Source organism: Syzygium oleosum, unplaced genomic scaffold (genome assembly GCF_021117445.2).
Source record: "Syzygium oleosum isolate NSW1041296 unplaced genomic scaffold, Sole_v2.1 Sole_v2.09, whole genome shotgun sequence".
Classification (NCBI taxonomy): Eukaryota; Viridiplantae; Streptophyta; class Magnoliopsida; order Myrtales; family Myrtaceae; genus Syzygium; species Syzygium oleosum.
Genome location: NW_026607493.1, coordinates 2,328,329 through 2,346,189, shown reverse-complemented (window position 1 = coordinate 2,346,189; position 17,861 = coordinate 2,328,329). Strand labels below are relative to the sequence as shown.

At 40.7% G+C, this 17,861-nt stretch overlaps 1 protein-coding gene across 1 annotated transcript; it reads left to right on the top strand.

Annotated features, from left to right (window-relative positions):
• Nucleotides 1-13,152: 13,152 nt before the first annotated feature.
• Nucleotides 13,153-14,011, top strand: LOC115690522 (auxin-induced in root cultures protein 12-like). Its single transcript, XM_030616878.2, has one exon. It carries the CDS (start codon nucleotides 13,259-13,261, stop codon nucleotides 13,940-13,942), a length of 684 nt encoding a protein of 227 aa, XP_030472738.1. The 5' UTR covers nucleotides 13,153-13,258; the 3' UTR covers nucleotides 13,943-14,011.
• Nucleotides 14,012-17,861: the final 3,850 nt, after the last annotated feature.

The following is a 17,861-nucleotide window of genomic DNA, read 5'->3' as shown; positions in this document are numbered from 1 at the left end:
ATATCAACGACAGCGCCGGCCAACGTCTATGTCAGCAATATTCGATCAAAATTAGCCGAAAACTATGAATTAGCTCTCGGTTAAAAGATTTACGACTAAATTGACACCAATGCAATGGGTTTAGGACTTTTCTGACACTTTTTCTTTTAGAGGTTTTTACGATAAAGAGCACAAGAGCAACGAGTACATGTTCCCCGTTTGAAGGCATTAAAATTCTCTTTTTTATCTTACCTTATCACTTAAATCAAACAAGTCGAGGAAAGATATGAATTACTCTTTCATTCTCTATGAATTTTGAAGGAAAAAAAAAAACAATAGAGCACAAAATAAGAGTGAAGTGATTGTACTGATAATTCCTCGAGTTATTTCGTTGATGGAAAGTGTATACTTCTTTCTGTGTGAAGCTATTTTATAAACCAACCACTGGGGATTACCCCAGTGGTCACCCTTCTCACTTGAGAAGGGAGAAGTGGAGAGTTCGATTCCCCAGCTTCTCAGGGGGCTGGAGGGTTGGGACATTTAGGCTCTGTTCGAGCCCCGGAAAATGTTTTCCGGGTTTTCCGGTGTTCGAGGGGCAGAAAACGTTTTCCGTGGGAAAACATTTTCCTTCCCCCCTCACAAAATAGCCTAAGTCTGTGGAAAATGACTTCCGCTTCTCAAAAGCGGAAGTCATTTTCCGGAGCTTCTTCTTCTTCTTCACTATTTTTTTTTTCTTTTTTTTCGTTCTTCTCTTTCCTCAGCGCTGTGGCCGGCGACTGGCCAGTGGCGAGGCCCGAGCTCGCCGGCCTCAGGCGACCTCGGCCTCTCCGCCATCTGGCGACGTCGGGCGAGTCTCGAGCCTCGCCTGAGGTCGGCGAGCTCCAACCTCGCCAGATCCGGCGACCTAGGCGAGGCTCGAGGTCGCCGGATCTGCTGATGCTTTGATTCTTTTGTTTTCTTGTGTTGTTGTTCGTGGGGGAGAGAGAGAGAGAGGGGAATCGTGGGTTCTTCTTCTTCTTCGTATTCTGGTGTTGCTGTTCGTGGGTTCTTCTTCTTCTTGTTCGTGGGCGAGGCTCCTTGGGCTGCTTGATCGCCAGCGGCGACTTGGGCCTCGCTAGATCCGGCGACCTCGAGCCTTGCCCGAGGTCGCCAGACATCGGCGAGGATCCGGCGACCTCGGGCGAGGCTCGAGCCTCGCCCAGGTCGCCAGATCTGGCGAGGTCGGACTCGCCGGCCTTGCCGGATCAAGCGAGGCGGAGCGTCACCACAGGCCGGCGAGGATCGACCTCGCCGGAATCTGGCGAGCTCGAGCCTCGCCAGAGCTCGAGCCTCGCCGGCCTGGGGCGATGATCGAGCTCGCCTCCGGCCGGTCGCCGGCCGCCGGCCGCAGTCGTCGCCGGCGACCTGCCGGAGAAGAAGCAAAAGAAAAAGAAAAAAAAAAGAAAAAATTAAAAATATTAAAAGTATTGCAAGAAGGAAAATCATTTCTATACCGAACAACGGAAAATATTTTCCGAGACTTTTTTAGATTTTAGCCGAACATCGGAAAATGAAGTCATTTCCCGGAAAACATTTTCCAAAAATTCCACATTTTCCGCCAAACGAACGGAGCCTTAGTTTCAAATGTGAGATTCGACTCTCACACTTTACAAAGAAGCAGAGCAAAAGTTTGAGAATGAAATGAGAGTTAGAATAGGACAGACAAAAAAAAGAAAAAGCTATTTTATAACCAACTATGAATGTTTTAAATTTTTTATTTATATTATTCAGATTTTGATGCGTAAGATAATATATTTGCATTAAACTGCTACTTAATTACATATTTGTCGGTGTAGATAACTTTATAGCCTAAAGGGTCCTATACGAAAAACAAATTCATCACAGAAAGTGTTATGGATGAAATTTGATACTTTCCTCCCATATTTATAATTGAAAGTTCGCATTTATATTAATATACGTAGTTTACATGATAATCAAATTATTTATCTTCTCTAGAACATAACTCTCTTCCTTAAATTTTCCTGAAGTCATCCATTGATTTTTTTTTTCCATAAAATGTGTATTTTTGTTAAAGAGCAAATGACGGAGCATATATTTTACGATGCTTTTTTCCTTATAGCCAATTATTCATAAATTTCGTTATCAATTTATTCTCGGGCAGAGCGCGGGTTCATCTCTAATTATCATCGTAATGGTTGATGTTAATAGGAAAATACATCTATAGGATAAACCTAATTAAACACTGGACAGGTCTTTTTTTTTTCGTGCAAAAGAAAAAGAAATATAAACCATTACATTCTAAAATGACTTAGCGCCTAATAAATCAGGTAATAGCAAATGGTTCGTTCCTATAAAGAGGAAATAGATGACGAGAGGATCCCTTTGATTGGCTCCATTCTTTGCTGGACAGTCATTTAATTTTCACTGTGCATCCGCATTTTTCCTTCTAGATGCTTTTAGAAAAGCCTGCAAAAATAACAAGGGGAATTGTATTTGCTTTTGGTTTTCTTTGGAGACTACCCTTGATTTGTTGAAAATTCATTTGAGAAACCAAACCAGCAGAAGGAATGTGCCCAGCAACGCCATCAAAATTATGAGGGATAAGAACATTACCGTAACTTTCGTACGGCACTCATTTAAGGACCGTAACTTTTTTTTTGCTTAATTAAGTGCAACATCGAAGTAAAATCGATCATTTGAGTGCCACTTCGGCAAATAGTCTTTGATTTTTTGTATGTTTTGTTAAAATATTTTTTATTATTTTTTTATTTTTATTTTTTATTTTCCTTTTTTCTTTGTTTTTTTTCCTGTGGGTTGGACGCAAAGGCCTTGCCCTCGGTCGGTAGGGCCGCGAAGGCCCTCGCCAAATCTAGGTGAGGCCACCTCGCTCGCGGCTGGCGAGGCCTCGATATCCTCGCCCAAGGCCATCGTGGCCTCGCCGGCCACGAGCGAGGGTGTAAAGGCCCTTGCAAGATCTGGGCAAGGCCGACGGTGGATTTTCCAGTGAGACAAATTATCGTTGGCACTTAAGTGATTGATTTTTCAAGTTCGTGGCACTTAAGTGATTGATTTTTCAAATTTGTGACACTTAAGTGAGCCAAAAAAATCACAAAAATTGTCCACATCGGCGCCAATTGTACCATGTGGGACAACTAGTGTCCACGTCGGCGTCGGATGTGCCACGTGGGACGACTAGCTTCTACGTCCGATTTTCCGACAAAGCAAATTGCCAATGGCACTTAAGTGATCTATTTGACATTTAAGTGAGCGAAAAAAATTACAATAATTGTCCGTATCATCGCCGGCGATGCCACGTAGGATGACTAGCATCCATGTCGAATTTTTCGGCAAAGCAAATCGCCAATGACACTTAAATGATCGATTTTTTAAATTTGTAGTACTTAAGTGAGCACCCTACGAAAGTTATGACACTCTTGGTGTTTTTATCCCAAATTATGACTATAAATTTGATACAAGGTCTCATTTAAGTACATGCATTGATGTCTCTCACATTTTCACCATTTAAGGCAATTTTCTTATCGACTTACCAAACATGTTTCGAGCTAAAAAGAGGCGACAACGCGAAATGTAAATCTGATTATTCACTTTCCAAACCGACTCTCTTTGGGAAATCCCTAGTACAGATAATATACTATACAACCTCATTACTCTTCCATGGATTGTCATTTAACCCGTACAAATACAAGTTCATTGCACTCACTGGGTAGATAGTGAAGCCTATGTCGAATCCAAAACCCACCATCGATTGTTTACAGTTCCTAAGGGGCGACCATGCTTCGGCTATTTCATCATCTCCAAAAATTGCCCTTGGCCTACAAACTACTGATAGGATATTGCATCTTCTGCTTCATCTATGTCAGCACCCTTTTTTGTTTTAAGAAGATGAGGAATCGGACGGCGACCAGTGATCGCTCCGCCGAGCTCCAACCAGTGGCTCCTGCGGCGTTGAATAGTCACACTCTCTTTTACGGCAGTTTTGAGCTCCCACCGGTGCCTCCCAAGGTGGAGGCCGTGGTATATCGAGGCGACAAAACTAGGGAGATCGATTGCGAGGACTGCGCGATTTGCTTGGGATCTTTCGAGGAAAGGGATGAGTGTTGGTTGCTCAAGGACTGCAACCACGCATACCACAAGAATTGCATCGAGAAATGGCTCCGCCGATGTTGGAATTGCCCGCTTTGCCGGGGTGCCATAATTCGGGCGTAGATTTTGCTGGCTAACCGGGGCTCCTGTGCGTTTGGTTAGATCAAGGCCTGGTTGGTCTACAGATCCGATCGATCATGTTAAAGGCTGAGATTTTCAATTTTGATTTGGTTTTCGGATAATTCACCCGAATTTATGTACTTGATAATGATTCTTATTTTTCATTTAGGCCAAACTGATTGAATTATTCTTTTTCTTCATATTTATCCTCCGACCACGTCGGCCTCTGACGTAACATATGGTTTTCCTTTTAGGCGGAACCATTTAGATGCTATTTACCATATAATCATATGTAACATTGAAGTTGTCAGTCTAGAATCCTGTATTGGGATATTATCATGTCATAACTATGAAAAGAAGCCCGCATTTGTCTTCTTAAACAATATTTTATAATTTATTATTTCATTTGTTCTTCTAAATGGTAGTTAGCTTTACCAAAATCTTATTCTTCATGGTAGTTGTCCACATCCTTTTTCTTTGACCAATGTACTCACTTGACTATATATTTTCTTCTTCTTTGGGATAAGTCATTCAGTTATAAAGTAAATGGAAATGCCAGTGTGGCCATTAATTTGCCGTTATTTGCTGACGTGTCGTCCTACACAGTTTTTAAAGTTTCTAAAATTTAAAATACAATAAATACATTTAATGATAAATAAAAGGAAAATGGAAACTTTTTAAAAAGTAAAACAAAATGAATAGAAAATGGAGTTATGCGATCCCATCGATTTCTACCTCGCATGGGGATGCACAAATAAGAGTTTTATAAATCATTAGTTCAAAATGAGAGGGTGAAAATCAACACTAGGTTTCAGATTAGTTCTTTTATGCAATTTTTCATTAAAACAAAAGGTTAGAACCCGTGCAGCGTATGAGAATTCTGCTAGTGTTCAAGAAAAGCTTCCGAATTAGGAAAAACCACTCACTTGATATGAACAATTGGTCTTGTCCTTCAAGCTTTTCAATTAGAATCGTGTCAAATGGAGAATGTACTGATCTGCTGGAGCTCTATCCACGGATCCCGATCCAACACCGTAGAAGAGAAGAAAATATTGCAGCGGACTGGGCGGCCAAAGCCCACGGACGGATGGCTTTCTCTACCCTCGAATCGGGTTGTTTTACCACCTCCAACTCTTCTTGACATTTTATCTACTGAAGCCCATTTACAGGGCACATCTGGTTTTCTCAGTCGAATGAAGTGAAGCTCTTTTTCGACACCCAAAAAAAAACATCACATTTCAGAGGAAAGAAGAGTTTTTAGATCCTTCCCGATATCATGCCATCCATCCATCCATCCAACCAATCATGTAACATAATGACGAGCGGATAACATTTCTTTTGAGTGAAAGTGGCAACGAATGCATAACTCTGTGCTTTCAAATTGGTCGTGTCCACGGATACGATGATCCTCCCGGACCGCCTAAAAATCTCTCGAGAGGAACAGGGTACACACAGTGTATCTAACCAGCTCTCTTACAGCAACGTTCTAATGTATATAGCTTTTGAGTATGGTTAATAAACAACATGATCATAACGATGCTTCTGATCTGTTCTAAATGACCCACAGACAAGAACTTCAAGTCTCTACTAAAAGGGTCTCCAGTGAGAGTTACTGGGTGGTTGTTGTCGTTCAGAACTTCAGATGGTGTAGAAGAGAAGCAAGCCCGATGGACTACATTGAATCGGTAACGCAACATGATTGGTTTCACCAATGGAAATCATTGGTTTTGCTCACAAGCCACAGGTCAAAGACTCAAGATCCAAAGGTAGGAATAGGATTGTTCACCGTGCCGAAAAGTTAAAACCGGATTGGCTCCGATTCCCACGCTCTTCTTACAAGTTTCGTCCAACTTGAACCTACCACATATAATGTTTTTATATGAACAAGGAAGTTTCGTTTGTATATTCCTTGGATTTAGCCGACCGCACATAGTGCAGAACATACAAGTTCCACCCCAACCAGAATAAACAAAGAAGGATAAAAAATGCGAGTTTGCCGTATGATCCGCTTCTTGAGAAAAGGGAAATCTCCCCAACACAATCTCCTCCGCCGTTGGCGTCACGGCCAAATTGGGTTTGAATTGCAATGCATGGGAACTTTTTCAAATTGGGCTTTGTGAACAGGATGAACGCACCCACCTAGAAGTTCTACCATTTAGACTAGGACGGTCCCATGTGAACGGTCCAGCACCGACGAGGAAATCGGAGATGTGGGTTTTGGACATGAATAAGGTCAAATGTAATACAGAGGGACAAGATCTTGAAGAAGTAAACAAAAGAGGGAAGACCTCTCTTGGCTACTAAAGTCAGCACTTTGACTAGGGTGAAGTCGGCACATCCCATTATGGGGGAAATTATCTAGTCTAACCCTAAATTTATCGTATGGATGTCAATTTAGTACTCTTAAACTGTTGCGTGAAATTTCAATGTAATCATTTTCCGCCAATATTCGCAGAAAATAAATGACGTAATGGTGTGCCATCAAGGACGACCATCGATGATTGAACCACCACGTCAGCGATTCTCGTTGAAAATTGACCAGAATGATTATATTGAAATTTTGCGCAAAAATTTAGGACAAAATTGATCAAATTGAAAAGTTTAGAACTGAATTGACATACACATAATAGATTTTGGACTTATCGAGTAATTTTCCCTATCATTGTTCCCGCCCATCTCGAGACAAGCCCTGACTTTTGTGTTTGGTTTTTTTAATGGTCCATTTGGAGGTTGCGGGATATGGTTTTGGATCCTCTTTTTGCCTTTTTCTCTTTGGTCGACCGCCGGAACGAGGGTGCTGCGTTTGGAATTGGTTTCCCTTCGTCATTTGCTGCTTCACAAGTGTGAAACCCCTTAAAGTGAGCCATTCTTAAATGGCGGTCAAGTTTGTTTTACTTTAGATTTCATTGTCAAAAAGAAGCTTTCCAGAAGACATTTATAATAAGTAATTGAATCGAGCAACCTCCACCTCCATGAGAACAAAAGGAGAACGACAAGGGTGGGTTGTTCGACATCGTGAGTGAGCGATTCATCACTATGACATAGTGGGTAGTTGCGAAGCTTCTAATTTAGAAGAACGAAGATAAGGAAAACGGAGAATTCAAGAGGATCCATGTCAGTATAATTTGAACAGGCACTTATTTTCTTTATTGAAATATCTCACGTCGCTTATACATGTGATTTCCCTCCATCTATCAGTTTAAACTTTTGGACATGACTTTTCTAATAAGGTACAAAAATCGAGTTTTGCCCCAACTTATTTTGCGTATATGTCCACACCATGTTCATCAAATTTCACATGTCATTCCTAATCTGGCTTGCGCATGACATTTATATACTTAAATTTTTAGATTGGATTTTCTAACATTCTTAATGTTAATATATAACCTAAGCCTCTCTCTTTTTCTTTTTGGGCTCAACACATCATAAAAGGGGCAAAACTGGATGTTGTTGCGTCTTGTCAGCGTCATGGCTATTTTGGGAGTACATGGCTGGCATCTTCAAAGTGAACTTTTCAGAAAGAGTTGAAGCAAAACCCCAAAATTTCTTAAATCCAGGTCCCATAAATTCATCTGCTTTTTTATGCAACCAATGGCATTGGGGGCCATGCATATGTGCACGAACCAATCCAAGGTAAGAAAGGTGCGAGCTGCTAGGGTTGCCCGCTTTTTTTAAAAGTTCCTTTTGTCTTGGGACTCCGGATGCGCTCCTACTTCTTGTGATTTCCTTAGATCGCTGACGTAACAAATAGAGTACATGGATATTATTGCAAAGCACACATTAAGGATAATCTCCTTTTTTGTGAGCTCAAAGCATACATGTACAAAATATCGAATAAGATGTTCCTCACGAAAAATTGCATAAGAAAACGAGACGCGTGTCGAGAGAGAGACTCAAATGGGTGAATACTAATAGCCCTCAAAACAACCGTTCTAGAGCTCGATTCGAGAGTGCTTGATTCGAGCGACGAGAAGCCACTCTGAGACTAACCCGCCTAGAAGGAAACGTGTGTGACAACGTTCTCCTTTTCCTTTTCGCCAACAACTCCATGGGTGGACACTGAAAAGAGTTCTCACGTGCATACACAGTTGTCTTCCTCACTTCAGAGAAAACAGTGAAAGGGATCCTAAGATGAACATTCATGGCGCGCACGTGGGGCTTCATTAAGTTAAGCGGTTGCGGTCAAGGTTATTGGGTGTGACTCTGCGTCCAAGACAGTGCAGGACAGTGGCGAATGTGCTTGCATCTGGATGATAGAAACCTCATTAATGCCGATGTAGATAAGGAAGCTATCTTCAATGCCACTCCATTTTCGAAAATTTGAATGATCTTAGCCTCTCCACAGCTGCATCAGTGCCTATGGCACTCTCACTCTTAACCGGTAAGACCTTGGACCATTGATCAAGTTCTTCTCCAAGGTGAAGTATAAGCAATGGTGATCCCCAAAAAACGCGAAGTTTATATTTTTCATGAATTGATTTTGATGTCCCTTTTCGCAATGTCGAGAAGAAGAAATTTCGAATCAGAAAGGAATTCATAAGAAAGAAAGTTTAGAAAGTAATTGGACCGAGAAGGTTGAGTCGGCACTTTGTTCAAACTCCAAAGTATTGTCCGGGTCTAGTGTAGTACGGACGACTCGAAAGGGCCTATGCATGCACCAAAACTTCTTCACGATTCTATAATAGTACGAGACTTATTATAAGGGTCTTGTTAACGAGTGCTCTCGAGACACTTGTTAAGCATACTTAATTAAAAGATAATAATATGTCAATTTTCCAATGCATCGATTCCGCTGAAGAGTACTTCTGCAACAACAACATCTTATTTACCTGGGTGCTCAACCGAATGCTTTCGGAGCACCTTGTTAACAAAATACTCGTTATGATCTACACGATCCTGCAAACTTTCGTATATCTCTGTGTATTAATGATGATGCATAAGTATACCTAGAAACTGCACGTGGAATAACTCCAAAAAAAGTTTTCAAGAAAAAAAGAATGGAAAAGGGCATGGCCATGTGATTGATACGTGAGACGACCGTGTCCTTGACTAAAATGACTCGTGTTAATCACGGTTTAGTGGCAGCATTTAGTAGTTTCCCAACTTTGCATTTAACTTCCTCAACGAGCATTCGGAGAAAGTGCCGTCACGTGAACCACGGAGTAATAATAATAATAATTAAATTGAGAAAATGAAACTATAAAATCATCGACCACTTCCGGAAAGTTTGGTGAGACTCCACGAAGTATGCACCACTTTCCACGAAGTTGTCCGTGACTTTCACCGCTTTCACCGCTCTCGCAGGGGGACACGTGTCCGGGTAGCACGCGACGCCTCCCCCTGCAACCACCCGTCACCGTATCATCCACCCCTCCTCCCCTCCTCGTTCGTAGTCTCGCGCGCGACTCCCGAACTCTTTTTAGTCAACTTGCTAAAACCCCGGGGGGGGGGGGGCCCAGAGCCCGAGATGCTTAGCCCGAACCCCTCACGACACCGCTGCCCCGCCAATCCGGGAGCAACACGTCACCGCTCGCCGGATACTCGTGCTGACGTGGCGGCTCGCGATTCGCGCTCCCCTCGCCCCCCTTCCCGCGCGCGCGGCGTTGTGCGATGTGTGGCCACTAGGCTGACAGGGAAAAAGCACGTGCAGCCAAGGGGTCACTACTTTTATAAATGTAATATTTTCAGGCTTGCTTTTTTTTTTTTTTGGATCATATTTAAGAATAAAGTATTTCTTTTTCTCTCTTCCCCGTCGCAAGTCGAAATATTATCCGAATTTCATAATATTACGAAAAATTATCTGTGAAAATCTACATGCGAGCTTGTGTTTATTGTAAAAGTTTTAAGTGTTCAAACGGAAATAAGTCAAAGCATGCATCTCGAAATAAGAAGAAGTAAAGATATATCTAGACAAAATTGATTTTCTTAATATATAATCATAGTTGACATGCCAAAATTAATTGTTTTTGAACAATCGTTGTATTTGATGCCTGAATTGGATATGCTTAATTATTAATACATAACTAGAGTTGGATACATGTTTCTTAACAAGTGTCCTTAAATCTTTCCGATGACACCGCGGTGGTAAGCCTAGTGGTATAGTGTTTTATTTCCAAGTGATTTGGAGTCTCTTGGTCACAAGTTCATCAAATCTGCTAATCGCTCTTCAACCTTAGGATGCCTTGGTTCATTTACAACGTGGGTTTAGTCATGAGACAATGATAAAATTCACTCAAAATGAGTAGTAGTTATAACTCAAACTGAACATATCTTCGTTGCTCTGAAACTCCTATGATAACACTCAAGAGAGTTTACGAAGCCAATCATCCATTCTCACCCTTTTTTAGATAATTGATAGTCTTTTAATACGTAATTATTATACTTAGTTTAAATCTCTTCCGTTGCTGATCATTTTTTATGCGAATTCTAATATATCAAAAATGGGTTATATCGTACCAAGCACCCACCATTTACAGTTAAAAAAAAAGTACACCTCTGCTTTCATTTTATTTTATTTATTTTTATTTTTTAACCCAAAAAAAAACATCTCATGCACGTGTCGCATGATGTGTCATTGATCATTGCATGACGATTGCACATTTCTCTTTTCTTATCAAAAAGTCCATCAATATGAAAGCCCAATTGATGAAAAAACTAGCTTTCCAGATAATTAGGCTGCATTCATTTGCAAGATAAGACCGGATAAAATGTGATAAGAAATCCAGGGATTTTATTATATCATATCCACTATTGGTAAATCGTAATAATAAAGCCGAATACTGGGATAAGGACAGTATGAGTGCCATAACTTTCGTAGGGCGCTTACTGAGTGGCATAATTTTTTTTTTCACTCATTTAAGTGCCAAATCGGAGTACAATAGATCATTTGAGTGCCATTTTCGACAAATTGTCCTACGTGGCTTTTTTAATTAATTTTCCATCCAACGTGGATTTTTTAAAAAAAAATTATTATTTTATTTAATTATTTTATTTATTTTTTGATTTTGATTTTTAGTTTTTGTTTTTCTTTTCTTTTTTTAATTTTCTTTTTTTCTAGGGCCGTCTTGCCCTCCGCCGCAAAGGCCCAGGCAAGGCCATCGCGACCGCATCGACAGTGGGCGAGGCCGCGAAGGCCGTCGCCAGATTTGGGCAGCCGCAGGCAAAGCGGCCTCACCAGATCTGGTTGAGACGCCTTGCCCGCGACCGCCCAAATCTGGCGACGACCCTCGCGGCCTTGCCTTCCGCTGCGAAGGCCGAGCAAGGCCATCGCGGCCTCACCGGCAGTGAGCGAGGCCACGAAGGCTGTCGCTAGATCTCGGCGGCTGCGGTCAAGACGGCCACGCCGGATCTCGTTGCGATGCCTTGCCCGCAGCCGCCCAGATTTGGCGACGGCCTTTGCAGCCTTGCCCTCCGCCGCGAAGGCCGAGCAAGGCCATCGCGGCCTCACCGGCAGTGGGCAAGGCCACAAAGGCCGTCGCCAGATCTGGTTGCGACTCCTTGCCCGCGACTGCCCAAATTTGGTGACAGCCTTCGCAGCCTCGCCCACTATTAGCAAGGCCGTGATGGCCTTGCCCGGACCTTTGCGGCGGAGGGCAAGGCGGCCATCGCCCATCTCGGTGAGGGCTTCGCAGCTGGTGAGGGTTGCCGGTGACCCTCGCCGACATTAAAAAAATAATAAAAATAATGAAAAGAAAAATTCCAAAAAAAGTAATTAAAAAATTCCAAAAAAATTTTAAAAATTCAAAAATATACTAAAAAATTGTCCACGTCAATGCCGGCGAAGCCACGTCGGACAACCGGCATCCACGTCGGATTTTCCGACGAAGCAAATCGCCGATGGCACTTAAGTGATCATTTTTTCAAATTTGTGGCATTTAAGTGAGCGAACAAAAAGTTATGGCACTCAAATGAGCGCCGTACGAAAATTATGACACTTTTAGTGTTCTTATTCCACCGAATACTTTTATAGTATGATCGGTATATCGATGTAAATGATGAAAATGCCCAAATAGAGATTGTAAGATCTCTCATATTTACTGCTAAAGAAGCCACAAATGCACAAATGCAAATAGCCTCCATCAATCAATTCATAAACTATTGTGCAATCTACATCTTAAACTGGAAAAGAGCTCATTAAAACATTCTCTTCATTTGACTTGAGTCAGCGAGTTATGGAGGACAAGGAATTTCGACTCTCTTTTCATTTTTGTGGAGTTTTGACATGAACAAAGAACTATAGTGGAGCCGTGAAGCGCCAACAAGAACAAGAGCTACTAGAAGAAGAAGATGGAGTGAATTAGGAAGATTGGTTTCAGTTTTGAATTTGTTCATTTAAAATCTAAGTTCTTCTACTTCATTTTTATTTACGTAATATTTAATTATTTTTCATCTCTTTTTTATTTCTTTTTTATATCCTTCCATCATTCCCAAATAAAAATTTTATTATATAATAAACTATACTGATATACCTAAAATATGTAACAATTAGAGATACCGAATATATATAATAGAATAGAAAGAAATTCAAATATATATAAAAAAAACGAAAATTGTCCTTTATTATTTTGTTAATTTGAATGTTCTTTTTTATATCAGAAACCAAATATTATTTTCTATTTATTTTTTATTTTTTAAATTTAAGAAATTTGTTATTCGAGAAAAATAGCTTTCATGGCATGGATCATATCCATCTTTATCCCAACTCCCCGTGAGATATTCGGACCGTAACCCTTTGTATCCGACTTTATTCTATCTCCGGTAGGAACCAAATACGGTATATGATAAATCCCGATATTTAGCTTGATTACCAAACGTATTGATAAATCCGGGGATGGATAATCCAGATAATCCACTCGTGCTGGGCCGCACGACTCACGTCATAAATTTCGACATATCTAAATTGCCATTTAAATAAAATAAAAAAAATATCTTCAGCTATTAGTTCGCTCCGCCGGCCACTTTGGCACACGCTCTCCTCATAAAACCCCTCGGTATCTAAAGGCACGGAATACCCCCCCTCTCTTTCTCTGTCTCTCTCTTTCTCTACGGAGCAACAATGGCGTCTCTCTCTCTCCTCCTCTCCCTCTCGCTCCTCCCTCTCCTCCTCCCTCAGGCCCTCTCCCTCGCCTGCACGTCCCAGAATCTCACCAGCACCGGCAAGCTCTACACCAACTGCAGCGACCTCCCCAAGCTCGGCGCCTACCTCCACTACACCTACGACGCCTCCAACTCCTCCCTCTCCGTGGCGTACGTCGCCGCCCCGTCGCCCGGCGGCGCCTGGGTCGCCTGGGCCATCAACCCCGTCCTCACCGGCATGATCGGGTCGCAGGCCCTGATGGCGCTCAGGATCAACGGCTCCGTCGTCGCCAAGACCTACAACATCTCCGGCTACCACTCGATCGTCGAGTCGAAGCTCTCTTTCGACGTGTGGGACCTGAGTGCCGACGAGGTGAATGGGACGATGCGGATCTTCGCGACGGTGAAGGTGCCGGAGAAGGCGGCGAGCGTGAACCAGGTCTGGCAGGTCGGCGGCATCGTAAACGGGACCCATCCGAGCATCCACCTGCTGGATCCGGCCAACAAGGCGTCGGTGGGGACGCTCGAGCTGGCCTCGTCGGAGACGAACGAGACCGCCTCCCCCGCTCCGGCGCCGAGCAAGAGCGGAGCGAGGGCGGGTCGGGGCAATGTGGGTCTGTTGGCAAGTGTGATTCTGTTGATCGGGAGTGTTACGGCACTCTAGTTCAGTGATTAAAGTGTTCCGATTTGGATCAGATATTATTTTCTATATCAGTTTGCATCTCTTTATGGAGTTTTCCTATTCTTCTCCTTCTCCTTCTCCTCCTCCTCCTCCTTCTCCTCCTCCTTCTTCTTCTTCTTCGCTTGGCGATGTAAAAACAGTAGGTTTGATTGCGTTACTGAGAGGTGGGTCGGCCTTCTCCTTTGACAAAAGAAATTACTGTCCAAACATTAATGAGCGTTTTCTGTGATCTTCTTCTCCTTTTTTTGTTGTCTTTTTTAAAGATAAATATATCCACCTTTTGAAATATTGCTCATATATATGGAAAAAAAAAAAGTCGGGGCATTGAAAATACGAACACTTTTGTCGCGGGTTACTTTTTTTTTTTTTTTTTTGGTCGGTCCTACTCTATCTCTCACTCACTCACGATACACACTCAGACTTACAAAGTGCCCTCAATGCAACCTTTACCGCAATCCATTTTGCTTAATTTTTTTACCTTAAATCAATTCTTTTCCCCATTATAAAAGTTCTTGAGAGGGGAATAATATTTTTTTTTTCTCTCTAAATGTAAAGCGTTGTAAAAGGGAAAAGGTCTTTAATTTGTGGGACATGATGATAGCGCGTCGATGGGAACATGTGCTGGTGATTTTGGTGGCAGAACCTGAGTTTCCATTTTCTTGTACAGTGAAGATCCCTTCACTTCCAGGACAGATTCGCTGTTTTCTTTTACCCCTCCACATCTCACTCTGATCTCGTTCCTCTGCCAATTCTCAGATCTTGTGGTCGATCTTTACTTGATCCTCGGAAAACTTATTAATCCTTGCTGACACGAAAGATAAGTTTAAACGTAGTTCAACTAAATTATTGACCATGTGAAACGCGTTGCTTTCGTTTCAATAGTTATTACCTAGCGAGGAGTTGCTAATTACTCCAGTGGTTAAAACTTGCTTGTTCTTCTTTTTTACTTTGTGGAAAGGGTACTGACCACAATGCGAGTTTGACTTTAAGAGTTACTTATTTGCGGCCAATTGCAAAAAGAAATGTCGTAATTCATCGTGACCGTGCGCTAGGAAAGCTATTTTAAGCTCCATTTGTTTCCCGAAATTCGAATTTTGCCGGCTAAATTTTTTCGAATCGAAGTTATTTGTGGATAAAAAGGTTTGATAGGGTTTTTTTTTTGGGTTGGGCTTTTGGAACTAAGTTTGAATTATTGTTCAAACTAGTGAGACAGGCTCTTAAGTCTCCCATGGTGGTGAGCTACTAATCTAGTAGAGATTGAGTAAAGCAATTGTCGCACTTTTCAAACTTGCATCTCTTATGGAAGTCGGACTCTATGACTTGTGAGTGAGAACACCGCGAGAACGTGGTCCCACGTTGTGTCATTGAATGAGTAACAAGAATTGTGAGCTAATCTATTGTTTTTTTAAAGACGTAGGGCTATCCACCGTTTTAATTTTTGAGCACGACGCTTGATGTGTTTCGAAAGTCTAATTCCAATCCAATGGAAAATGTAATTGTATAACATAATATTATGGGTTGTATTAAGTTTTCAATAATAATAATAAATTCATACAAGAAACGATATTCAATATACATATATATATATATATATCTTTTACAAATATAAATAAAATAAACCTACCGGGACAAATTGGCAAGGCAAAGACTTTCTTTTGACAAAAACATAAAAATTTGGCAAGGCAAAGTCAATAGCCGCCCCATCGGATCCTTGCCCCGTTCCCCGCTTTTTGTCCTGCTCCCTCTTTTTTGGGGGGAAAAATTTGAGGAAAATTATTATTTCAGTCTTAAATCTATTATACAAATATCAATTTAAGCTTAAACTTTTCAATTTTGTTAAGGTAGTATTAAACCTCTACGCGAAATTTCAATAAAGTCCTTCTAACCAATTGCCGCCCGAAATCGCTAATGTGGCGATCCACCAAATCAGACCTGAAATCTCCATATAATTTGGACCTCGAATGAACAAATAGTTTAGCCTCAAATGATGTACACAATTATGCATGATCAAAACTCCCAGCACAAAATATACACATTTACGTTCGCCGTGCACTTTGATCTCGTCTTCAGAGATATCGTCGGAAATGCTAATTTAAAGGCCCCTAAACTCTGAACTTGACCAGTCTATTAAATATACTTTGGGGTGAGCATAAACTCAATAAACGAACTCTCTAGATTTGAGGTAGAAAATTATCTTCGCACTCGACTAGGAGTACAACAACATAATGACAACCAATGAGTTATCACATGTCACTTATATCAATCACTATAATTCAAGTAATGAAGCTCACCATTTGGCTATAGTATGATAAATATTAAACTTATTCCTCAATTAATGTTGTATTCATAATGGAATATTTCAATCACTCCAGAAGTACAAGATGTATCATATATGATTCAAGTACTTGTAATCTAATCCAAAAACAACATATTAATCATTTCATCTTCTATGAACACGCATCATAGCATCAATTCATAAGTATATCAAAATTTACATCTTCAAGCACATAATCAAATTTTTCATCACTTTTCCACTTTAGTAACAATAATATCAATCTACTCTAAACCACAAGTATTCACTTACATTTTCCAAACATGTTATTTCAAAATATTTTAGACGTAAATCACACGTGATAGATAAATGACCATAATCACATGTGCAATTAAATAAATGTCATGAGTCACATACGATTGAATACTCAAATGTACACAAATGAATGTACGAATCTCATGATGAACAAAAACCACATAGCAGCACACTGCTATACACAAGGGAGCATCTATTTCATACTTGTCACCAACCAAGACCCATCTTGGCTAGAGAGGTATCATCACCACCGTTATATAGGAGACGGAATTATAGCATCTTGATTAACGAGGCATCATCACCACTAAAATATGACATATGAGATTATGAAATCTTGATTAGTGTGATGCAGCTCGACTAATGAGGCATCGTCACCATTAACACATGGGAGACGGGATTCTAACATCTCGACTCATAAGCATCTAAACTAACGAGGCATCATCACTACTAATAAATGGGGAACAAAATTATAACATATTGACTAACAAAACATTGTCACCGCTAATATGTATGGGGGATGGAATAAGAAAATAATAATTCCCCTGTTCAATCATATATAGCAGTGGATATAACATCACTATAATCTTTTGGAATTCCCCGCATCAACTTGGAACCAAATATCCATTTATTATTATTTACAAAACCATAAACTCTAACAATCATCATTCAGTAGATTACATCATCACGTGCAAATCATCACTACATAACAAATGTCACGTATTTTCCAATAATCACATTTACGAATAATATCACACTAATCTTTTGAGATTTTCCATGTAAACAGCGGAATCAAATAATTTCGTGTTTTCCAACATTTAAATCTATATTCTCTAAACATCATGCCATCATGATTTAATAGAGAATTTATGCAGATTCGTAATTGAGATGAATTTCCTTGGACAATCAAAATTTCTATAATTAAAAAAACTCATATAATTGCCATTTTTAGACCACACCTTAATTAAATTCACCTTAATCATCAAAATTGAAAGTAAATTCCTACAATTCTAGATTTTCGTAATTATATAATTGCGCCAATAAAGTTTCTCATTTTGTAATTATTACCCTTAACTTCCAATCTTCACTTAATCAAGCTATCTTAATTAAACTGATACCAAAGGCCATTCTTTTTTTTATCTAAAATATATGAATATTTTATTTATACTATATGTCACGCCCCAAACCCTCGAGTACGTGAACATCCTTACTAGGTCATGAAATTGCGATGAAATTGCGACGTCCCAGGACGCGTTGCCGACTCATTCATTTTAACTTTCAATTATGCACATACGAAAGCACAACATCTCCAGACAA